The sequence below is a fragment of the Diabrotica virgifera genome, chromosome 7 (genome assembly GCF_917563875.1).
Source record: "Diabrotica virgifera virgifera chromosome 7, PGI_DIABVI_V3a".
In the NCBI taxonomy this organism is placed as follows: domain Eukaryota; kingdom Metazoa; phylum Arthropoda; class Insecta; order Coleoptera; family Chrysomelidae; genus Diabrotica; species Diabrotica virgifera.
The window spans coordinates 85070512-85097629 of NC_065449.1; the positions used below are offsets into that span (position 1 = coordinate 85070512).

General features: G+C 33.4%; 1 protein-coding gene across 4 annotated transcripts in view; it reads left to right on the forward strand.

Moving 5' to 3' along the window:
• The window catches only part of LOC126887697 (sodium leak channel NALCN), a 157311-nt gene that overhangs the window by 45294 nt on the left and 84899 nt on the right, over positions 1-27118 (forward strand). For 2 of the 4 annotated variants that reach the window (XM_050655351.1, XM_050655354.1), the window contains 4 exons: positions 12755-12961; positions 15664-15869; positions 20394-20519; positions 25402-25596. In XM_050655351.1, coding sequence (XP_050511308.1) covers positions 12755-12961; positions 15664-15869; positions 20394-20519; positions 25402-25596 — 734 coding nt within the window. The remainder of the gene's footprint in view (positions 1-12754; positions 12962-15663; positions 15870-20393; positions 20520-25401; positions 25597-27118) is intronic. The other 2 variants (XM_050655352.1, XM_050655353.1) reach the window with 2 other exon arrangements.

Genomic DNA, 27118 nt, shown 5'->3' on the forward strand with positions numbered 1-27118 from the left:
TAATAAAATAAGAAAATCTACGGTTTCGTTTTGATTAAAAAGTTAAAAAAATAAATAAAAAAAATATTTTTATTAAACGTTAATGAGGAATTATTATTTAAATAAATAATTATTAAATTATTTGAATTACTTAATTGATTAAATAGTGCAACCTAAAGAGTGCAGAGTGTTTAAAGGGATTAATAAATTAATTATTAAAAAGTTACTACGCAATCATGAAATTACAAAATTCAAATTAATATACAGCATGGTGCAAAGAAAGGAATAAATTCGTTATTTCGTAAACTGGCGACTTTTGGAAAAATACCGAAACGGGTCGAGTGTGATACGAGTGACGTCATCTATCTGGGCGTGATGACGTAATCGATGATTTTTTAAATGAGAATATGGGTCGTGTGGCAACTCATTTCAAAGGATATTCAGTTCTCTATTCATTAATATAAACACTAACACAATTATTTATACAGGGTGACCAAAAAAAAATTGAATTAAATTAATTGACAAAAAGAAGAATTTAACTAATGCATTTACTTCAAAATATATTTTACTGCTGTTAGAAAACAGAAGAAAATGTTTGAGATATAAACATTGCTTTTCACTTAAATTCAATGTTCAAGCCAGCTCCTGCTAGCCACCTGCCTCTTGGAAGTTTGAACATTTTATTTAAGCGAAAAGCAATGTTTATTTTTCGAATAAACATTTTTTTCCGTTTTCTGAAAGTAAAATATATTTTGAATTAAATAAATTACATACATTATTTTTTTTTGTAAATTAATTTATTTAAAAAAATTTGGTCCCTCTGTATAAATAATAAGGGTAATGTTTCCATTGTTTTCAATCTGGTGGGATGTAGGGTAATATTTTTGATGTTATTTTATGTGCTATTAGATTGAAAACTTAGTCCTTTCTAATAATGGTAATGTTTATACTACTGAATAGAGAATTGAATAACCTTTCGAATAACCAAATTATAGTAAAGTCCCAGTGATTGGCTGTGTACCATAGTTAAAAAACTTACACAGAAATAAAAAACTTCGGTTTGTATAACGGTATAAAATTCTATTAAAAACTTTTAAAAAAGTCATCCAAATAGATTATAGATAAACATCAGAACATTTTCTTTCTAGTCAGATCATCTTCAGTGACATTCTGTTTAGTTACTGAGACTATAGCCCGCTAGTTGATATATTATTATGTAGTCTTAAAAATTACATAATTATTTATTAAAACTTCCCATATAAATAGTTAATCATAAAAATGGCAAAGGAAATAGCTTCAGAACAACATTAAAATTATACTTTTGAAATGCGGCACAATGTCGATATTAATGGATTTTACTAAAGCTCAAAAGCAGCATGGCTTCCCTGCTCGAAAAACTGAAGGGGTACTTGTCACAACGAGTTCGAGGTCAAGACGGAATTCGGTCTGTGTCACTCGTCTTGACTTGTCATTCCAAAAGTATAATTTTAATAAAAATTTTATTTTAATAAAATTATGTAATTTTAAAGACTATATATCAACTAGTGGGCTAGTTTCAATTACTACACAGAATGTCACTGAAGATAATTTAACTAGATCGAAAACATTCTGGATGTTCTTAGATGACTTTTTTAAAAGTTTTTTAATAAAATTTTATACCATTATAGAAACCAAAGTTCTTTACTACTATGGTTTTTCAAATAACCGTAATTCTCATTAAAAAATTCATCGATTACGTCATCGCGTCCAGATGGATGACGTCACTACTAGTATGATATATATGCCAAAAAATCACAATTAAAAAATCGACCTCTTTCGGGATTTTTCCTTAGAGTCGACAGTTTAATAAATAACGAATTTATTCCTTTCCTTTGCATCATACTGTATATTAATTTGAATTTGAATTTTGTAATTTCATGAGTACGTAGTAACTTTTTAATAATTAATTTATTAATCCCTTTAGACACTGCACTCTTTAGGTTGCACTATTTAAGCAATTAAATAATTCAAATAATTTAGTAATTTATTTATATAATAATTCCTCATTAACGTTTAATAACACGATTTTTATTACGTACGTAGTTAGTGATTTCGACGGCAGTACTTGAGGAGTGGTTTTGTTGTATCGAACACTACAAAATTTTTATTTTTTAAACGTTAAAAAATTTTCCTCATTAAAGTTTAATAACACCATTTTTATTACGTAAGTAGTTAGTGACTTCGACGGCAATACTTGAGGAGTGGTTTTTTTGTATCGAACACTACAAACATTTTATTTATTAAACGTTAAAAAAATTAATTTATTGATTTTTCTATGAGCCTATGGCAGGATACCCTTAATGGGACGATATTATTATATATGAAAATCGTGCAAATAAATCACTTATTTAAGTATTAATTGTATTACATTCTATCGATAACACCAAAATTTTAATTTTTTAAACGTTGAAAAAATTATTTTTGACTTATTTTTGAGGTTATTTAGTAAAAAAAAAATAAGTTTTATTAGCTGACTTCGATGGTAAAGATAAAAATACATACAAAAAGGTAAATTATGATTAATTTAGCTGTATGTTGTTGAGGTTATGAGTCAAGAACTTCAGAAAAAAAAACAGTTTTTTCGATTTTTAGGTATTTTCCACGTCGAAAATGATAATGATGCCTATGCCATTCGAAAGAATGGAAAAAAATTCACAAAATAACAATATTTTAAAGTTGGCGAAAAATTTCCAACATAGCCTATCAGTTTTTTTTAAATTTCAAAAAATTTTCCTGTGCTCAATTTTGAAGCTAAAAATCTGAAAAAAAATCAGGCTGCTTTGTATTGTTAAGGTACACCTTCATTAATTTTTTCAGATTTTTTGCAGCAATACAGCGTCTAAAAATAATTTTTTTCAAAAAACACGTTTTTTTCCAAAGCACCTAGCTCCTGGGGATCCTGTTATTTTTTAATCAAAACGAAACCGTAGATTTTCTTATTTTATTATTTTAAAAATATTTTTATTACGTAAGTAGTTAGAGTGGCTTCGACGGCGGGTACTTGAGGACTGGTTTATCCCATAGAGCAGCGTTTCCCAACCGGTGGGTCGCGACCCACTAGTGGGTCGCGGGCGGATTTCAGGTGGGTCGCGGCGTGGCTCTTACAGTAGCTGAATAACGTACATCTATTAAATTATCATCATCATAGGCGTAACCAGGGGGGATTTTGGGGGTTGTAACCCCCCCATTGGGATGTACTTTGAGCTCTATACGCTTAACACCATAGCCCTCAGAGACCTTCCAGTAGTTGTAACCCCCCCCCTTTCAGGTAGTTGTAACCCCCCCTTTCAGGTAGTTGTAACCCCCCCCCCCCTTAGGATCATCCTGGTTACGCCTATGATCATCATGGGTGCGGGGTGGGTCGCGAATATGAAAAAACATCAGAAGGTGGGTCGCCAGACATAAAAGGTTGGGAACCACTGCCATAGAGGTATATATTAACATAGAGTGAGCCTACTTTCCGCGCTTCCTGACGACAAGATCTCATGGACTGGTTTGCGGCATCTCTTTCTAACACATTGTATCGAGAATCTGTGGTGACATTCAGTGTGAGTATAGGCACGGAAGGGGAGGACAACGGTAGCAGCTTTACTATGCGTAAGAGTGAAACAGCACTAATCCAAATAAAAAAGATGGTGTCATCACTTCGCTCTGAATGACACTCCCTCTATGCTAATATATAACTCTATGGTTTATCCTGAGTTTTTTTCCAAAAACGTGGCTAGAAGCGCTTCCTTGCGAACCTTAGCGCGTTTTGAAAATCACAACCTCAACAAGCATTTTTATAAAGGTGCAACATTTTCTATCGAATACTACAAAAGTATTTTTTAAACGTTAAAACGTTAAAAAAATTAATTTATTGATTTTTTTTATAAGCCTATGGCAGGGTACCCTTAATGGGACGATATTATTATATATGAAATTCAAACAATCGTGCAAAACAAAAAATAATTTATTTAAGTATTAATTGTATTACATTCTATCGAGAAGAACAAAATTTTAATTTTTTAAACGTTAAAAGAATTATTTTTTCTTTCCTGATTTCTGAGGCTATTTAGTATGGTATAGTTAGACCCAAACCCAGACATCCAAAGTGAAAGTTATCCTCCAACACCAAATTGTTCTATATGGTCCATATAATGTTCAGAAAAAAGTCACACCAATTTGAGCGTCGGGTTTGGGGGGGGAGAGGGGGGAGAAATCTGTAAATTCGTAGTTTTTTACGTTTTTCGTCAATATTTCTAAAACTATGCGGTTTAGCATGAACAACTTTCTATACAAAATTGTTTTACATTAAATTTCAAATAAAAAAGGCCCTATGCATAACCCTTCTAAAATGAACGGTTCCAAAGTTACGGAGGTAGTATAGTATAATTGGTCCAAAAAAAGGCCTAACCCAGACATCCAAAGTAAAAGTTTTCCTTCAACACCAAATTGTTCTATATGATCCACATATTGTTTAGTAAAAAGTTACACCATTTTGAGCGTCCGGTTTGGGGGGGAGATGGGAGAGAAGTCGGTAAATTAGTAGTTTTTTTACGTTTTTCGTCAGTACTTCTAAAACTATGCTCTAGCGTAAAGAATGTTCTATAGAAAAATGTTCTACATAAAATTTAAAACAAAAAAGCTTGTATACATAATTGATATAAAATTAACGGTTACAGAGTTACTGAGGGTGAAAAGTGGAGGTTTTTGATACTTTTTATATTAACCGATTTCTCCCCCCTCTCCCCCCAAAACCCGACGCTCAAAATGGTTTGACTTTTTTCTGAAGATTATGTGAACCATATAGAACAATTTGGTGTTGGAGGATAACTTTCACTTTTGATGTCTGGGTTTTTGGTATAGTTATACCATACATTACCCAAAAAATATAAAAAGTATCGAAAACCTCGATTTTTCACCCTCCGTAACTCTGAAACCGTTGATGTTATAACAATTATGTATACAAGATTTTTTGATTTAAATTTCATGTAGAACATTTTTGTATATAACATTGTTTACGCTAAAGCATAGTTTTAGAAATATTGACGAAAAACGTAAAAAAAATACTAATTTACCGACTTCTCCCCCATCTGCCCCCCAAACCGGACGCTCAAAATGGTGTAACTTTTTACTGAACAATATGTGGACCATTCAGAACAATTTGGTGTTGGAGGAAAACTTTTACTTTGATGTTTTGGTTAGGCCTTTTTTTGGACCAGTTATACTATACTACATCTGTAACTTTGGAACCATGCATTTTAGAAAGATTATGCATAGGGCCTTTTTTATTTTAAATTTAATGTAGAACAATTTTGTATAAAAGGTTGTTCATGCTAAACCGCATAGTTTTAGAAATATTGACGAAAAACCTAAAAAATTACGAATTTACCGATTTCTCCCCCCTCTCCCCCCCAAACCCGACGCTCAAAATGGTGTGACTTTTTCTGGACATTGTGTGGACCATATAGAACAATTTGGTGTTAAAGGATAACTTTCACTTTGGATGTCTGGGTTATGCCATCTTTTGGATCAACTATACTATACTAATTTAGTAAAAACGCTGAAAAACGGGGTTTTTGAACATGCTGTAGGAAAAAAAAATAAGTTCTAATAGCTGATTTTGATTGTAAATGTAACAATACATATAAAAATGTAAATGATGATTAATTTAGCTGTATGTTGTTGAGTTTATGAGTCAAAAACTTCAGAAAATGCCAAAAAAAAAAACAGTTTTTTTCGATTTTTAGGTATTTTCCACGTCGAAAATGATAATATGGCCTATGCCATTCGAAAGAATGCAAAAAAATACACAAAACAACAATATTTTAAAGTTGCCGAAAAATTTACAACATAATCTAAAATTTTTTTGTCAAAAAAATTTCCTGCGCTCAATTTTAAAGCTAAAAATCTGAAAAAAATCAGGCAGCTTTTTGTTGTTAAGATACGCATTCATTAATTTTTTCAGATTTTTTACAGCAATACATCGTCTGGAAAAAAATGTTTTCAAAAAAACACGTTTTTTCCATAGCGGACCCCCCGGAGCACCTAGGGACTTGAAAATTTGGCTGAGTGAGTTTTCAATTATATATTTCCGAATGGCTAAACCCAAAACTGAATCGAGCCTGGTGCAATTTTGACCATCTTATCCCGCTATAGCATTTTGCAGACATATGGATTCGCGGGAACAATACATGAATAGTCGATCAAATTTTTTTTTTATGTTTATGAATTGTTTAAATAAAAACGATTTTAATGGAAAATGCTTAAATTCTCTTGTTTTTTACAATGTAGAAACTTGGAAACTCTTACAGATTGTAGCTAATTATATGAACTATACATAATTTCACTATTTACGTTATTTGTTTACGTTATGCTTCATATATAAATAATAAAGTTTCAAATTTATCCAGTTTCTGTCCGATTTCTATCCAGTTTTCAGCGAAAAAAAGTTGGCAGCGCAGAGGTACGTATCCATACAAGGGTGAACCCCGCTCAGTGTAGCTGCTCAAATGGATACAGCAGGCGCTCCCTTACATATAAACCCCAAACCAGTTGAAACGAAGAGTGTACGCGCCAAGCGGCGATCACCGAGGCGCGACGTATCCACTATGTGGAGCTACTACACCGAGCGAGGTTTACCCTTGTATGGATACGTACCTTTAGACGGCTTGCGCATCGAAGAACTGCATTGCGAGAAATTAACAGCGTCTACACCGTGCAATAGTAAAGTATTACAAGAGATGGAAATACTGCGAAAACTGTAATAGTCGTAAATAATGATTTTGATTTAAGAAATGTATGAAGAAATTACAGAAAATGTACAATGTATGTATCAAAAGTTAAAATAAATGCAAAAAAGGTATCTGTCATATACCTACATCCTTTTTTTAAACATGACGATATATTTTAATGTTTGAAAAGTGTAAGACTAAAAAGTAAAAAATAAAACAATAGGTATGAAAAAAAATTTTAAGACACGCTTTTATTTAGTTATGAGTGACTAAACGTTAAACTATAAAAAAATCAACTAAAAAGCAAAAAATAAAAAAAACCAAACTCGACGGATTATTCGAAAAAAACGTTCGTTAAAAAAATGAAAAAATCTAACACATTCGTTAAAGAAAATCGTGGGGCGCGTCTTCATTGAATAAACGGTTTTCTCCCCAAGCTTTTCTAACAAATGTGTTAGATTTTTTCATTTTTTCAACGAACGTTTTTTCGAATAATCCGTCGAGTTTAATTTTTTTTATTTTTTGCTTTTTAGTTGATTTTTTTATAGTTTAACGTTTAGTCACTCATAACTAAATAAAAGCGTTTCTTAAAAAATTTGTTTTCATATTGTTTTTTCAATATTCCACTCCATGTCGCACGATAAAAGCCGCACCGATCCATTGACTGCTGGATAGCGGCGACACTGTTCAACACGTTGAAATTTTCCGAACGGTGATATATGCGCATTGACATATATTAAGCGTAGACTCGGCATACTCACCAAAAAAGCGTAATGCGGAAACATCATGGAAACAGTTGATCGGTGGTCTATCTATCTCTTTTAACCAAACGATCCCGCGCATGTGACTGACAAAGATGGCTAAACCACTCAATCCTATGTCGACGTTACATCCCGATGCATTGAGTGGCATATCCCTAGCCAAGTATATCCTTTTACATGTCTCTGTGCATGCGTCCCAGCATTGCCCAGCAACAACAGTCAACATGTGGCATGCGATAAGGCGACTTGATTCGTGTCGCTTTCTGTCTCTTGAATGGAATGACTTTGTGTAGCATGCGACAATGACGCATGCCTCATGTTGCCTCAATGGAATTGCGTCTTAACATTTGAGCCATCCAGGCTAAATTAAAGGCGACACTAAGTCGATGTTTAAAGATTAAGATTTTTATATTAGAAAAGTGTCTTCATCTTAGCTTCAAACTTTATGTTTAATGTGCTTGGAGACAGCAGGAAACAGACTGAGTCTGTTTCCTGCTGTCTGTTGTGTAATGTACTTTGATCCCAATTTGGATTTTTTTAGAAAAAAAATTTAATAAAATTATATACCATCTACAAAGGAAGTTTTTTTACTTCTTAAGTAAATAACCGTTACTTTCAAGCAAGCATTTTACTTATCTCATGCCTACACGGTAAATTCTTGTGATGTTAACTTTGTCACTTGTTCCTGGTCCTGGACCTGTTACGAATAATCCATTAAATACAGTGTTTTCTTCAATTTAATTGTGACATAACGTTGCCTCAAAAACTGAGAAGGATAGGTAAGATATAAAAAAAGTATACCTACTCTGTTTAAAAGAAAACTTCGATTCAATATTTTTATTGTTTTAGTCAATAAAACATTCCAATGACGTGTTTTTGTATTTATTACTGTCAATAGCTTTTTAAAGATAAAAAAGAAACAATAAATCATATACATATTTACAAAAAATATGTTTAATAAAAAAGCTAAAATTCCGAAAAGTAGAAGTGGACGATGAAATAACAGCTGAAACATTCAAAGAAATGGGAGAATTAATGACGAAAGTAATGCTTAGATTAGAATTTGCAATGAGATCTGGAATACCGGAAAGTGGCCAAGTGGCTGGGGTAAACTCAAGTTTATTCCCGTACTCGTCTGAGGCATCTACATCAATGATACTGTACGGTAATTACTGCAATCTATCGGGAACCTTTAGATGCCTCAGAAGAATATTGAAAATATATTGCCCAAATCGGATAAGTAACAAGGAATTTTGCGGAAAAACTAATCAAGAGCCGATAGCCCAAACGATAAATAAACGCAAATGTAAGTTTATTGGACACACGTTAAGAAAAAATGAAGATTATATAACCAAACAAGCTCTGGATTACCAACCAACTGGAAAAAGAAAACAAGACAGACAAATGACATCTTGGAAAAGAAATATTACCAAAGAGCTAGAAAATAACAAGTTAACATGGAAAGAGGTGAAAACTCTAGCCAAAAATAGAGATGAATGGAGGGGAACTGTGACTGTAGAGACCATATTATGTTCCAAATGGAAGCAAGAGGATTACAGTAAGTAAGCATTGATATCACACGCGAGCAAAGTAGTTCTAACCATCAGCAATGAAAGACTAAAATCAATTCCCTTACCACAAATTCCCAAGAACAATGCGGATTCGTCTCAGGTAGAGAAACAAAAAACACATTTTTAAAATTTGTCAAATTATCGAAAAATCTTGAGAGTTTAACATAGAAACATATTTATGCTTTGTTGACTACTCCAAAGCCTTCGATAACGTAAAATGGGATAAAATGTGGCATATACTTGGAGAAATGGGTACGCCAGAACATCTAATCTATTTATTACAAAAACTGTACGTAACTAATACTGCTAATGTAAGAATTAATGGTGTGGTTTCGAAAAACTTAAAATTAAAATCTGGAGTTCTACAGGGATGTATAATACCCCCAATTCTATTTAATATATATAGCGAACACATTATGCGTCAAGTTTTTGAGGAATGGCAAGGTGGAGCAACGAAAGGAGGAAGAGAAACATATTTATGCTTTGTTGACTACCCCAAGGCCTTCGATAACGTAAAACGGGATAAAATGTGGCACATACTTGGAGAAGTGGGTACGCCAGAACATCTAATCTATTTATTACAAAAACTGTACGTAAATAATACTGCTAATGTAAGAATCAATGGTGTGGTTTCGAAAAACTTGAAATTAAAATCCCCCCAATTATATTCAATATATATAGTGAACACATTATGCGTCGAATTTTTGAGGAATGGCAAGGTGAAGCAAAGAAAGGAGGAAGAGAAATAAAAAACCTGCGTTATGCTAATAACACTGTTATATTAGCATCTTCACCAGAAGAACTGGAACAAATTATGAATAGGCTAGGCACGGTGAGTACGGAATATGGTTTGAAAATAAATATGCAGAAAACAAAATTAATGATCATCGATAGAATCAGAAACAACCTAGCAGAGATAAGAAACATGGAAGGTTACGAACTGGTCAGAAAATTGAATTACTTAGGCTCCATTATTACCTACTAACAGTGTAGGATGCGAAGACGACATCCGTCGACGCATCACAATGGTTAGATCGGCAACAGTCAAACTCACAAAAATGGCGCCTTGTTGGAGTATTGATATTTTCTATCTATGGTCACCTACGCTTCATTTTTTGAAATGTAGGTTTACCTTAGAATGTTTCATAATCCAATATTATAATAATAGATAACTTTTTTTTTTTCTTTATTGGCTTTGGATTACTTGATCCATTCAGCCACGATAGATAATAAATTACTGTTTGCTACAATATTCCAAATATAATACATTGCATTACATAATACATTAGGTACATGTGCGCACATATAATACTTATGCACGCACATACATACATACATATGTAGAAGTGGAAACAATAATTCAATACTAGCAGAACTCAGAACTTAACATAAAAACCAGAAGCACCACAACTATCCACCAAAAGATGCTGAGATATTATGGATATACAGCTAGAGTATTTTTTTAGAGTGATTTTATTAACATTTCATATACAGGGTGATTGATTAGTGGGGTAAAGCTCCGTAGATCCGTTATAGTAATAGATAGCGATAAAAGTTAATAACAAAAATTGTAGCCAAATTTGAGCTTCACATTACAAAATTAGATAGAATATTACAGGATGTTCGATAACATAGTGGCAGACCAAACTTATGTTTTTTTTAATGGAACACCCGCTTTTTTGTTTTTATTCGAAATCCTATTAACTTCTTCATCACAAAAATATTAAGGTTTGGTGTTATACAGGGTATTTACAAAGTTATAACCAATTTTATATGAAAATCGTAACAAGTTCAACTCTTTGTATAAATAAAAATAAGCACAACGGCAATGGTTTGTTAATGCCATATTTTTTATTTATTGTCAAAATTTTAAAAAATGATTGAAATTGCTAATTTTCTTTATATCTAATACAGGGTGTGTTAAAACGCAAGTACATTATTTTCTCAGTAATTTTAAATGGAACACCCTGTATTTTATATTATTATTGAAAAGTACCATTACCGTTCTTTAATTTGTATACAGCATTCCCTGTCTAAATTTATTAGTTTTCGCGATATTTTCATTTTTCAACGGACCAGTAGCGTGGCCACCCATATTATCAGAATTTAATAAACTGGACTGATTTTTTGGGGTTACTTTAAGAATGAAGGTTATAAAATGTCTCCAACAAAAAGAGATGAGATGAAAAATAGAATACAAAGTGTATTTCGAAGTGTTAATTTACAAATGCTTCGTAGTGTAAGTAACTCATTCAATGACCGTTTTTTGGCATGAATGTGTTAGGAGATCATTTTGAACAACTTATTTAATTAAATATTTGAAATATTTTATTAAAATTAGCTTTCAATTTTTTCAAAAATGTTGTATTTTGTGTTCATGTTTTTTTTGTAAAATTTTTTACTGATAAATTATTTTTCGTTCCTTATTTGTTACATTTACATACAAAAGTAGGTAGTTTTTAATTGTTTTCACAAAATGTATTGTGTGTTTGTCTTTTTTGTAAAATTTATAACTAATAAATTATTTTTCTTTCTTTATTTGTTACACTTACATACAAAAGTAGTTTTTAATTGTTTCAAAAATGTTGTATGTCCTGGTTTTGTGTGTGTGTTTTTTTAATTTATTACTAATAAATTATTTTTCCTTCTTTATTTGCTACATTGTTACATTTATTACCAGATTGATAATCAGTAATCGTATATTGTTAGTTTTAGATAATTCAGTCATGGCTTACTTAAAATTTGGAAAGATTTAGACAGAGAGCAACGACCACATGTGGTCGTTGTTTTCTGACTTAGACCCGTAATTAATAATTTGTTCTGAAAAATGAAAATATCTCGAGAACTAATAAATTTAGACTTAGGGCATGTTATATAAAAATTAAAGTAGGGTAATGGTATCTACTTTTCGACAGTGATATAAAATACAGAATGTTCCATTTAAAATTACTTAGAAAATAATGTACTTGCGTTTTGACTCACCCTGTATTCAATATAAAAAAATAGCAATATCGATTATTTATGAAAATTTTGACAATAAATAAAAAGATATGGCATCAATAAATAATCCATTGCTTTTGTGCTTATTTTTATTTATACACTGAGTTAAACTTGTTACGATTTTCATATAAAATTGGTTATAATTTTGTAAATACCATGTATAACATAACAAACCTTTATATTTTTGTAATGCAGAAGTTAAGATTTCGAATATAAAATAAAATACAGGGTGGTCCAGTTAAAAAAATACATGAGTTTGGTCTGCCACTATGGTATAGAACACTGTAAAATTCTAATTAATTTTAAACTATGAAGCTCAAAGTTGGCTACAATTTTTATTATAAACTTTTATTGCTAGCTATTACTATGACGGATCTACGTAGCTTTACCCCACTAATCAATTGTGTATTATAATTTTAACTATTTAGAATGGGAAATAAGTGTATTATAATATAATATGTTATAAGTTATAAGTTGGTACAAGCTGTACGCAATCTTTTAATATTAATAAAATTAGGTTTGAACTTAGCATATGGGATATATGTAAAAAAAACAAAAGAAAAGAAGGTGTTTATAATGCAAAACTGTAGTTCATTATTTTCATTGTTACGCAAATATTTTAACTTGCTTCTTTCTGAAAGTTATTAAGGGTAACAACAAAATCTTAACATAGGTACTTTTATTTTAGATCGTGTTAAGTTTATTCGTAGCAGTTATCTTGGATAATTTGGAACTTGATGAAGATATTAAGAAATTAAAACAGTTGAAATACAGAGAACAAAGTGCAGAAATTAAGGAAACACTACCTTTCCGTTTAAGAATATTTGAAAAGTTTCCAGACAGTCCTTTAATGGTAACTCTACATAAAGTACCTTCTGACTTCAATCTACCAAAGGTAAATTTAATTTTCACTCACTATTTATTTGCGATAAAGAGAATAACATGGAATAAAATTGTGGTTTAGTAGGTTTTTATATTTTAATACGATATAATAACTTTGTATAATTGCATTCATTGTTTCTCTTATCTTAGAAATGAAACGAACATCATAAATCAAAACCAAGTCATAAAAAGTTTGTTTACGTCGAATCACAATAAATAGGCCGGAATCTTTGGCGATCAATGGGGTCTAAGAGCGTCACAATACATTAAAGCAAACCGTATCTTGTATTATTTTTTATAGTGTGGCTGAGATATAACAAATTTGATGATTTTATTCTTAAATAATATTTCTTTTCTTTGTCTGTCTTATCAGCATATCTTATTTTTTTACGATAACTATCTAAGGCGTTTTGATAATTCGAGACATTTCGATGACGTCTAGAACCTAGAACACTCTAGTTCATCGGTTCTCAATCTGTGGTATTTACATGTACCACTGGTGGTACATATCATTATTTGAGGTGGTACACAAAACGCAAAAACAACCAAAATCAGCTGCACTATTATGGTTAATTAGATCACCTAGCTATATAGGTATTTCAGTTAGGTGGTACCAAAAATATTTAAAAGTATTTGGTGGTACATGACTCAAAACGATTGTGAACCGCTGCCTAGTTCTTTAATTACTTTTTTTTTCATCAAGGAAACTTTTTCTATAATATAAAATAAACAGTACGGAACTGTCGTAACTTTTCGTCTCTCTTGTCGTAAGTCGTAAGTGCTCCGTCCTTTATAGTTATTCGCCTCGAATACCTGGTCTATCAGGGACCCATTTAAGCCAACAGGGTGGATCAAGCTATTCTCTCGATATGATCAGCCTTGGGTTCACTTCTAGGCGAAAATTGCGGTGCATTAGATTGTTTAGTTTCTAAAGGAAGCTGTACGGGATTCTCCAGTGTTGATGAAGTTTCGGACAAAGTCCTTTCTTACAGGCAAAGTTTTAAAGTTTTCAACGTAATAGAAATATTAAAAATATTGAAAAATATTAAAAATATTCCTAAAAGATATTTAATTAAAAACTTATTGGACCATTTTCCTGGTAACACCTCCATGGCTTCTAAAAATTGCAAGCCAGATGGATGCTGAAGCGAAGCAGAAAAGAGGGAATTCAAAAACTTACAATTCACGACCCCGTCTGTTCAGCTAGTAAATTCCAACGGAAAATGGACCTAGTTACTCAAAGAAGTAAAACTAATATAAAATAAAAATGTATACCATTTTTATTCAGTTGTAATGCGAATGCAAAACTGTCTTATTTTTCACTTAGAACACAGAGCGCAAACCAGCACTCTAAATCGACGATTTTCGACTCTATTTGGAGTCATCATCAGAGAGGCGTAGGTTTGCTGCTCTCTGCCCCAAGTGACGAAACTCCGAGAGCTTATCTCCGCATTGCAACTGACGTTTATGGTGTAGGTGTCTAATGATATCTGGTAACTGAAAATCAAAGTTTTAAATGCAGTCAATAAAGTCAAAGTTTTTGCAATGCGGAGATAAGCTCTCGGAGTTTCGTCACTTGGGGCAGAGAGCAGCAAACCTACGCCTCTCTGATGATGACTCCAAATAGAGTCGAAAATCGTCGATTTAGAGTGCTGGTTTGCGCTCTCTGTTCTAAGTGAAAAAAAATAAGACAGTTTTGCCTTCGCATTGCAACTGAATAAAAATGATATACATTTTTATTTCCTTTCTTACATTTGGGATTGTGTCCCGGTAGCATACATGTCGATCCTGACCTTTACTTTTACGAGCAAATTCATAGACTTTTTAAAATTTATCTTTCAAATGTTCGATCTACGTCAGGGATTGCAAGAGGAGCATTTATGAAACGTAGATATATTCTTAGTAATTCTCAGCTGAACTTACAACTAAGAATCAAGTTCCTAAAATGTTATGTGTATCCTGTATTTCTATATGGATGTGAAACCTGGATCATAAAGGTTAACATGATCAACAAATTAGAAGCCTTCGAGATGTGTTCATATCGTATAATGCTCAGAATATCATGGGTTCAACGCATTTCAAACAGAAAAGTCTTAAACAGAGTTGGTCAAGGAGAAGGTGACTTAATGAAGATGATAAAAAAGAGAAAACTTGAATATCTGGGGCATATAATGAGAGGTAGCAGATACAGGATGCTGCAGTTAATACTCAATGGAAAGATCGATGGACAAAGAGGAATTGGTCGGAAGAAATATTCATGGCTCCGAAACCTTCGTTAATGGACTGGCTTATCAGCAGATCAATTGTTACATGCAGCGCAAGATCGAGAACGATGTCGACAAATTGTCATGGAAGCTACCCACGCCACGCCTAAAATTTGGGCACGGTACTTAAAGAAGAAGGGATGAACGTTCTTCTTCGCAGTGAGGCAATTTTCTAAACATAAGATTCCGAGGAAAATTCATTTCTCTTCCGGTAAACGTCATCGATGAGGAATAATCGGTCGCTTCATGTTCAGAACATATATACGCTAACAGGAATAGAGGAAGTATCCGAACCTTTTTGACTATCAGCGACGAACATTGAAAGGTATTGACAAACAGTTCTATTAGGTCTTTAGGACATTCCGTCTGATTGCGGATGAAGAGAAGAATTTATAAAAAATAATATCTTATCGTGGGTTACCGTTTAATTGATTTTATTGTATTTTCTTAGGTACGGGAAAGTTTCATGAGACAATTTGTTTATGAAACTGAAGATGACGAAAATTCTGAGGGAGGAATTAAAAAATTATGCGAAGAGGTATTTGACACCAAGGTTATATACAGGAAACAAAAACCCTTAAAAATTTTGAATAATTTGACCAAAGTAAGAACTGTTAATTTGAAGCTCAAGAAAACAGCCGTGGCTCAAATCGTAAAGTAAGTTCTAGTTTATAATTTCAACTAAAATTTTGGTGTCACTTTTAAATAAATATATTACATAATTTTTTTAGTATCTATTATAAAATTTTGGTGTATTCTCATTAAATATATTAGATATTTTTTATGATAATACATTATTATTTGATCATGTTTAAGTTGTTCTATGCACCTAAGGCATGCGGATTTTGAATAATAAAACAAAAGCATTGTTTACTGATAAAACTGAGTGTAAACGAAGCATCGAGGCACGTATCCATTATGTTGGTGCTCCGTGCTACGTGTAACTTCTCCACATAGTGGATACGTTGGCGATCCAATCGGTGGCGGTTTATATGTAGAGGAGGGCATGCCGTATCCATTGGAGCAGATACACGGAGCACAGAGTACCAACGTAATTGATACGTGCCTTTAGACAGTAACAAATCGTCTTCCCCAGAACACTCTCTTTTATATGTATGTATAGTCAACTAGTAGGCGTACCTACAGGTATAGCTGGCAGCCTGATGAAGAGTAGGTACACACTTCAAAAGAAAACGACGCACATGATAATAGGTGCGTTTTAGGAGCTATTCGAGCGGATATATATTATAAATATACCTTATTTTTATTATCCCGGTTATTCATAGCGCTCTTCGCCTTCCGGTTCCCAGTTTCCAGCTTCGTTCCATTCGCCAGGGTGAAGATTCCTTTCCGACATTGCCTTCTGAATGCCACCTAGCCAGGATTATTTCGGCCTTCCTTTCTTCCTTCTTTCCCTTGGCGTCCATTTTAGAATTTGTTTTGGCAGTCTGTCGTCGTTCATTCTTTCTACATGGCCATACCAAATCAGTTGTCTCCTTTGAATTTCGTCTATGATGGTTGATTTGACTCCATTATATTTCTGATTTGGTCATTTTGTATTCTTTCAAGCCTTGATTTTCTAGCCGATCTTCTCCAGAAGTCCATTTCCAATGCAAGTAGGCGTCGTTCCAAAGATTTAGTAAGTTGCCATGTTTCGCATCCATAGAGTACTATACTTTTAAGATGGAGTTAAAGATGTTTTCTTCGACTTGATAGTTCTTTTGACCATAGCATCACGTTTAGGCATCCAATCAACCTTTTTTCTTTCACAATCCTTTGCTCTATCTTTTTTTCGGTGCGCCCACTCTTGTTGATTGTTGTTCCCAAATATACATATTCCTCACAGTTCTTGATTGTTTCTTGTTCGTTAACTATTAGATCTTCTACTTCAGTCCCGATGCATAAGGATTGCGTTTTGTTTCTATTTACAGAAAGGCCCCACTCTTCATATGTTTGAAATAACCGTCTGGTCATGAATTCTAAATCTTCCTTATCCGCTGCTACTACGACTTGGTCATCCGCTAAATGTAGAGTATACAAAGTTGTATCATCGTCAAGTTGAATTCCCATCCGTGAACAAGATCGTCTCCACTGTTTTAGTGCTTCATTTAAATAGATCTTAAATAGTACTGGGGAGAGGCAGCATCCTTGTCGTAATCCTTTTGTTACTGGAAATTCTTCTGATAAGGTGTTGTTTAGTTTGATTTTTGATGTGGGTTTATTGTATAGTTGTTTGACCGCGGCGATGATCGACCTGCCACAGCTTTCTCACAGGAATCGTGTCATATGCTTTTGTGAGATCCACAAATAAAAGATGTATTTCCTGGCTTCTTGCAACTTTCTTTTCATTAAGTTGTGTTAGGGTAAATATGTTGTCTACGCAAGATCTTCCAGCTCTTAAACCTGCTTGCTGTTCAATTTCATGAGTTTCGTATTCTTGCTCAATCATGTTTTTTTAAGATTTTACCAAGACTCCTGCCAAAAGTACTAGTGACCGAGATACACCTGTAGTTTCCGCAGATATCTTTTGGACCTTTTTTAATATATAATATATTTTTTAAAAAATATACCTAACAAGCTTAATATAGGGTAGAACGATGTGAACTTAACGAAGCATACCACAAGAAGAAAGGGGCAGGTCACTCAGTCCGGTTAACAGATACTTGAAGTGTACTGTAAGAGCACTGAAGGGGTAGGATGCTTCTTAACATACTGTGTTAAACAGGACTTTCCCTTAGCCCAGGATCCCGACAATAGCCCTCTTCTCTAATATATATCTTATCTCTTCGAAAATGGCGATCAAACCCAAACCTCACATATCTACAGAATCCCAGCCCAAGCTCCCAGGTGGGACCAGAATTGGTACTACCGAACTCTCCTTACAAACTAGATTAAAATATGATAATAGCCAATACGTTACACAGGACAACGACAAACTTTCCACCAGTTCTCGCTCTTTCCGTGTGTGCAAGTGTGCATTACCATAAATGGCCATAATGTCCAATATATCTAAAAGTCCAGGCACGTAATGAACACTCTTGATGAACACTCGTAATGATCACCACAACTCTCAAACATGACGTGTATATCATCACGAAATCCCCAAAGAATTTTCCAACAAACGCGAGTTCTACCGAATCTTCAAAAATCAGAACCTTCTTGGATCAAATCTAAAGAAGGTAGAAGTTAAATCAACTGACAGACGAGCCATTCTATGGACCCACAAACCCATTAACGTCTAAGCTCTACAAAAGCTTAGATCCCCCCCTTAAGACATCAAAATTTCGATCTACATTCATAGACTACTTCGATGAAACCAACCAACAATCTGTAATACCACCAAAACCTTTTAAATATTAATAAATCGTAAATTATATATATATATATATATATATATATATATATATATATATATATATATATATATATATATATATATATATATATATATATATATATATGGTCCAACAAGGCGATCGTTAGGCAACACACTTTTGCAGCTAACACTGCTAACACAAATTATCTTAGGTTATACTTATCCTTTCTCGTGGTTTCAATATCTCTTAGTTGATCCTTATCGGGATAAAATAGGAGAAAGGAAATAAATAGAAATACCATAAATAAGCAAATACAAATATCTTTTATTATCAAAAGCAATACTCTGAAAATTTATCAATCAAATCCTGTGGGCATAACTGTCCCAATGAAACTTTTACCACATAAATTAATTTTAATTCAACAAATATTTATCGGTTTGTTCTTGATAACATTGATAAAACAAACTAAACAAACAAATTTAGATATTCGCAAAACTACTTATACTTCCTATTAAATTTTTGAAATATTGGAATCTTAGTTCATATGCTTTTACTCAAAAAAATCAACTTCTGAACATAAAGAAAATCTATCACATAAGTTATTGACTGACCTTTTGATTCACACACAATGATGTCTCCTCTTGACCCAAACAGCTCTTCCTTGTTGATTATGTTAGGCTACCCATCAAAGCCCTCCCCGTTCTCAGCATCAATCCAACAGCATACCAGCAACTAATTCTCCAAAACACGAGCCAGGGCTCTTTTGACCAGTACTCGTTAAAAAAAAACTCCAAAATTCTCTCCTCTCTTTCTCACAATAATATTCTCTCCGTTGGACTTTACAGAATTAAACAGGTATTTCTTCTCAAGTTGATCTGTCTCTCGTTACACTTTTCAGCTACACTCTTCACTATCTAAAAACCACTGGTACTTGCTTCTGAACTATTCACGAAAACTTTGACTGCTCTTCTCCGATGCCGGTCACATAATAATCTCCTTTTCCAAACTATCTGAACATTCAACCTTCTCTCATCCCCATACCAAAATTTTTTCATTCGAAAAACCCATGCATCCTTCCAAACAATTACTTTTCGGGAATTCTACAAATTTACTTGGGACTTAAACAAAGAGACTTAAAACTCCAACTTTCTCTACATTACTTTTCTAAATATAATAATTACCTGTGGCTTTTGGCCTCGCCGTAACAAAGCAACCGTTTTAAAAATTATAATCCCGAAACAAATTGTCTATTCACATCAATTTATTTACTAATGTCTTTAATTCTTCAGGGAAAAACTCATTAAGGATAAACCCACTGCTTAAAAACTAACTTATAATAAATAGTTACAAATCAATATACAGGGTGTATCAAATTTATGTGCCCGCGTTATATTAAAAAAATAAAATAAAATTTTTATTCTATCTTTGATTGACAAAATGATACACAATAGTACATATTATGTCCTCAATAACGTTTTTTAAAAACCGGATATCGAATAGTAATGCCCATAAATTTCTTCCCAAAAGTATCAAAAAGGTCAAAATAGTCGTAAACTTTTAAGAACTATTCGGCAGCAAATATTTCTTGGGGATTTTTTGTCCGGAATTTTTTGTGGGGGTATATTGTCCAAAAAAATTTGTAGGGATTACATGTCCGGAATTTTTTGTCCGGGGATTATTTGTTGGTATTTTTGTGGGGATTTTTTGTCTGGGGACTTTTTGTCTGGGGATTTTTTGTCCGGGATTATTTGTCCGTGGATTATTTATCCGTGGATTATTTGTCCTAGCTTCGTTTGAATACACCCTTGTTATTTTTAGTAGATGTTTGTTTTTGAATATATAATTAATTAATAATTTATTTTAGTGACTCGAACAACCAAAGACTGATGTTGGGTGATTCTTCAATGATACCAGTTCCAGGAACTAAAGGACCTCTAAAACCTCAAGGAACCGTAAACAGTATGAAACAGTTACGTATTGATCATAAGAAGTGAGTTCCAACCAATTGGCAACAAAATTTCATCCGGAAGTACAATTGGCATGCAAAATTTAGATATGCAACCAGAATAGGCGAAAGAACACCATTTTAAATGGAAAATTATACACACAAATTTTTTGAAAATGTTTCTATGACACATAAATTAACTTTTAAAATTAGCACGTTGACATGATTTCTGCCTGTTAGTTTTTTTACAAATATATTTTTTACAGCAAAGAAAAGCATGATAAGAATATACGAGTTTATATAATTTATAATTAGAAACTGTTGATTGTATGCTAATATATGACCGCTCTTCTTCTTCTTTTGGTGTCTATTCGTTTCTTATATTGGCGATCATTCTGGCTATAATTATTTTATTAACTTATGCTTTAAATAGATTAGTTGTTGCGGAGGACCATTTCCTCAGGTTCTTAATAATGATATTCTTCTTCCATTTCCTCGCTTTCCGAATAATTTGCCTAAAAGGATTATTTTCAGTACCTAATCTGTATTTAGTGCCGTTTCTCATTATGTCTCCGGGATATTCTAACTCTCTTCTTTTAATCGTATATATCACTTATCTTTCTTTTCCCATTATTCGTAGTACGGTCTTGTTGGTTATCTTGTCCATTCATTCTTGTCCATTCATCAGGGTTCGCCTGTATAGCCACATCTCGAAGGCCTCAAATGTTTTCTCCATCGTCTCAGATAGTGTCCAGGATTCAACACCGTAGTATAATATGGAGAAGATATAACATTGTAGAAGCCTTACTTTTATCTCCAGATTAAGGTTGTGGCTTTTGTAAAGAGTTTGGTCATCTTGAAGCTTCTCTATTCTACATTTTACTACTTGTGAGTGATCCCATTGTTCGTTTACTATTGTTCCAATATAAGTAAACTTTCTTATTCGGTCCATTGGTATATTCTTGATAAGCAGTTGGACGACTATAATTTTATTTTTGCTGATGACCATAAATTTAGTTTTTGATATGTTTACTTGTAGCCCAAATCTTTCACTTCATTTATTTGTTTATTAGTTCCTGTAAAGTGTTTAAACTGTCTACAAAAATAACGGTAACATCTGCATAGGGGATGTTGCTTAAGCGTTCTCCATTTAGGATTATTCCATGTTCGCTATTTTCCAAGGCTTCACTAAATATGTCCTCTGAATATAGGTTATATAATATAGGGTAGGAAAGTATACATCCTGTCTAACGCTTCCGTTGGTTCATCTCCAAGATTTGTTCTTATTGTGGCTGATTGGTTCCAGAATAAATTTTGTATTATACGCCGGTCTTTATCTTCTATTTGAGCTTTTGTTAGAACATCCATCATTTTTCGGTGTTAAACTGTATAAAATGCTTTTTGGTAGTCTACAAAGCAGGTGTAGATATCACAAGTAGTATCTCTGCATCTTTGGAATAATACTTGTAGTCTAAACTGTGTAGATTCCAAACTGTGTGTCTTGTATTCTCTTTTCGCATAGCTTGTATATTCTGCGATGTATATTGTATAATTTTAAGAAAAACTTTTAATGCATGGCTCATTAGACTTATTAGCCTAGGTATATTCTCCGCACTTTTCGCTCCCTGTTTCTTTGGTAACGTAATAAAATCTGAAACTAGCCAATCTTTTGGAATATTGCCTGTGTCATAGATATTATTGAAGATTTTACATAGTATTCTTAAATATTCATAGACAAAAAGTTTAAGAAATTCAGGCTATACTCCGCCTGGTCCTGCAGCTCTCCCTTCTTTTAGTGATATTATGGCTGCTCTTATTTCTGCCACTAGCATAGGTGGTCCTATTTCCGTAGGTATTGGGACTGGTTCTCCCTCTCATCAAAAAATAGTTCGTTTGTAATTTTCCACGTATTATCAATACTCCCTTTGTAGGTATTATCAATGACCGCTGTAACAGAATACTTTTAATTTCTCTAAATAATCTTCAGCTTCTCTGTATTATCTAATAGACTTAATACTATTTCTTCCTTTACTTAATTATTCTTCTTCTATTTAATTATCGCATCGTATTTTTCTTGGCGTTTATTGTATTTACCTCCATTAGATTAATATATAATTTCTTTTTCTTCTTTTTCTACTCTTCCTAGGTTTTCTCTAAGCAATTCTATGTCCCTAACCATTCATGATTCTCCCAACATATACTTCGTTTTTGCTCTCCTCTATTAACACTTTATTATCGGCAAAGAGCATGGGCTAAGGAGTTCCCTTCTTTACCTCCTCTGTCAGTACATTCATAACAAGATTAAGCAGGTAAGGACTCAGTGAAGAGCCTTGGTGCAAACCAACCGTCACAGGAGAACTTTCGATCAGTCCGACACCAAGTCCTTGCTGTGGTGTACGCTTCCTCGTACATATCCTTTACGAGCCTTACGCCGGTCAGACGGCTATAAGAGGCCAAGGTGGTAGTATAAAATTCAATAGAATCTACGACTTGGTCTGGAATAAACTGGTGTCTGATCGGCCTATGGAGGAGCGGTACGGCAAGGGATAAGGGCTTGCGGCTTGGTGATACTCCTCCATAGATCCCTACCGAAGGGAGTTGACGCCTAATAACGGTGTATATATACGTACCCCTCAGGAACCCATTTCTCTTTCATACATCTCCAAAGCTCTTGTCTAGGAACTGTGTCGTACTCCTTCTCAAGATCTATAAATACCAAATGTAACTCTCTTTTCTTCTCGCCGTATTTCCCTATATAAAAAACTTTTTTAATCTGTTTGTCCTTTGTCTAGTGTATGTTATGTTAATTTTGCCACCCCAAATTAGACAAAAAATGTTTGTGACATTTAAGGATACCTTCCTGTTTTGACGTAATGCCCCTGATAATGCTCTAGGAGCGAAAATATACTTGCGCAAGATTAAATAAACTCAGTTCTCGATGTCTGCCTTATAGTTCCGTAAATTTAAAATACAGTTGTCAGTTGTATATCCATCAATTAATATACTGATATACAATATAAATGAAATATACATCCCAGAGAACGGCAGTTCTCGCCAGTGGCGCACAACGCCCGTACATGCGACACTATGTATACACGAAATTTTCGATTTTCTAAATCTGACTGAATTGAAAATTGGGCCAAATCCCATCTTAAAGTATAGGAAAAGACTCGCACATCCATATGTCAACCATTCATTTTGGTCCAAAGGTGTAGATTTTACGGCCCTTCCCATTTAGGGTCTGTTTTTCGTTCTCGTCCCCAAAACTCCCAAAAATTTCGAAAATTTAAGTCCAACCTTTGCGGCTTCTGATAGTACTGACCATTACCTTTCCAACGCATGTCTAATTTTGAAAATCGGTTATACCATTCAAAAGTTATCGAGCTCAGAAATTTAACTCAATTTCTATTTAAAAAGGGGAAAATGTTTGTGAGTTTGTATGTATGTGTGTGGAAAAGTTACACCGATCTGAATTTTTTTTCTGTGTCAAGAGGGGCTCAAGGCTGATTCAGAACCCACCCATAAGCCAGCTATAGGACTGGGTAGGTACAAAACGGCATATTTTTTGAGGGTATATATCTTAGGTGAAAGGAGAGACAGGAAAACCACAAATACACCAAATCTATAGCGTTGGGTTAAGCTTTCAAATGGTGCCTGATCGGTTAGGATCAGGCATACACACGGTTCAGTATAGCCGAAAAACTGAAAAACTAAACTTTGAAAATTTTGGTTTTTCGACAATTACTCAAAATTTCAATCTACGAATTACGCCAATAACTGAGCGTTTGTAGGAGGACTCTAGACACGTCAAACGATGTATATCTCATATCTGGGAAAATTCGAATTTTTAATTTATAGGCTTCATAAGTGTGATCAAATCTATTTCCTATGGGGGAAAACGGTTTTTTAAGCTTGATAATTCCTGTATTACCTTCAGTTATCATAATTGGATTGGATGCATCAGATACTAGTTGTCAATACGTTTTAAACTCATGTTTAGTGATCAAAATCGGTTAAGCCTTTTCAAAGTTATCAAATTCCAAAGTATAATCCATTTGACCATTATCGCGAAATGGTTTATGTAGTTGTAGTGATTACGACGCTAAATTTGATAGGGCAATCCGAGTTCATTTACCGGCCACCCCATTTTTTTCTATCTATTTCGAATAGAAAAAAAAGTGTAGTGTACATTCGATGGACACTAGATTATTTGAGAGATAATGCTAGAAAGACGACCATTTATAACGCTTATATATAATTTATAAATAACTTTGAAAAACTCCTGATACAAGAATAAAAAACCGCTAAATGCCGTAAAAATGAGTGGCGCATACAATATTCCAGCTACAAACGAGCTGATATGAATATTACGTGGAGCGAAAATGTAATTTCATTTTGGTGGAAAATAAAATTCAAGTTTTATGTTTCCATAATATTTGCTAAATTTGAAGTAAAACGCGCCACAAAAGAGTTTCAAAATAAAAACTGTATCAAAGTTACTCTTTTGTGGCGCGTTTTGCTTCAAATTTAGCAAATATTATGGAAACATCCTTTAAAATAAAACTAGAATTTTATTTTTCATCAAAATGAAAATACATTTTCGCGCCACGTAATATTCATATCGGCTCTTTTTATTTGTAGCTGGACTGGAATATTGTATGCGCCACTCATTTTTACGGCGTTTAGCGGTTTTTTATTCTTGTCAATGTTATATAAGTGATAAATTTAAAAGAGCAGTCACATATTGCAAACATCAACCAGGCATACTTATTTTACATTTAAAACTTTATTCTGAAGCACTACTTGCATTTGACTCAATGAGTTGACGAGCATGAATTCGTAAGTTGCTCAAATATTAAAATAATTCAAAATTATTACAAATAACTTTATCAATTGCGAAGTATGTAGGTGATATATTTAAATTTAGATTTTTTCACAGATTCGGTTCGCGGTCCATCAGACGAAGTGTACGCAGTGGTTCTATCAAGCTGAAACAAACCTACGAGCATTTGATGGAAAATGGTGATATCGGTGTCAACAGAGTGACTTCAAACAGAGCCCGACCTCATGATCTGGACATTAAGTTATTACAAGCCAAAAGACAACAAGCAGAAATGAGAAGGTACGCTATTAAAAATTTATAATTATTTAATTAAAAATTCAATCTTTTTATTCAAATTACTTTAAACAAAAGCCAATATTGTTTTTTATTACCTTCTGTTTTGTCTTGCTTTTTAAAAACTAAAACAACTTCGTTCTCTTCCTTTCGCTAATCCCACCGTGCATTTTATTTTTTTATACTTTATTGGTATTTGTTTTGAGTACTAGTCTTCTGTTTTATAATTCCCTGTAACGTTATATTTCAAGTATATCTCATGTATAACATGCAAATTGAACAAAAGTGTATACCTATAAACAGTGCTGTTTTTGTAACAATATAGGTTCCGGTACGCAATGATCCAGGAGTCTGGGGGTATTCAGAAGGGGGTCAGGCCCCTGGAAAACTTTGTAAATTTAGCCTCAAAAAGGGCGTTAGCTATTTGGGAGCAAGAAAAAATTTAAGAATTTGTGTATAATTTGACTTGAATACTATAAAAAATCTAAGACCATCTCTACTTGGCTACATCATTGATAAAATAACAGTACAAAGATTATTTTTCTCAGAAAACTTGAAATTTTTTACTCCTATTAAACTTGTGGTTTCTTAACAGGTATGTCTGCTTTTACTGCAAAAAAACTGTATTGGCTAATTAACTGGCCTACTGTAGAAATTTAGTTTTGTACACATTTCAAGGGCATATTATAAAAAACGCACAAAATCTTAGTTTACATGTTTTATTGCATAATTTTCCAAATAACAGTTCAAAAGTAACAAATTAGTTAGTATTCAGTATCAAATTAATCAGTGTAAGTTTTTAGATCATAGCTACATTTTACAAGAAAAACAGCAATAAATTTGATAACTTACAGTTTATAGAACTGTCCAAAGTTTGGAGAGGTTTTTGTCGTAAGTCTCTTCTCTGCCTCTTTCCTTACTGTTTGTGTCAAATGCTGAGTGCCGTCCCCGAAGCAGCCACGAATTCACGTACTTCGAGGGTTAAAATCGAGTAAGAGGTGGGCCGTTTAACTTCACAAACATTAATGAAGAAACAGTTTTCGTGAGTAGGGAAGCTCTGCCATCAGTAATTATTATCAGGTTCATTTGGCAAAATCCCCTTTCACACTCACTGGAAGATATTGGTATTGTCTTTAAAGCTGTTGTCAAACGTAGCAAATTTTCTGGGTAGCTATTGTTCTCACAATTTTCCCCCAAATTTCTATAATTGTCAAAAACATATTCTCTTTTGTTTGTTCACTTGTAGACGAACTGCGAGCGCTTCAATGTCTCTTTCCCCAAAAGTATTGTCTTTAATGTTTTTGGGCCAAGCGCTTTTGTCAACTATGCGGGCACAATAATTGGCCAACACTGCATCGCCTCCACTGACCATCCTCTTTTCTCTTTTCGATTGATTGAGCAAGGTGGTCATAAAACACAACAGCATTGATGGGGTCTTCTTTAGATTTCACATACAGTTCGATTCCCATAAAACTACTGTTGTTTACAACTGTCTCAGCTTGCACATAAAACATTCCAGGACTGCCTT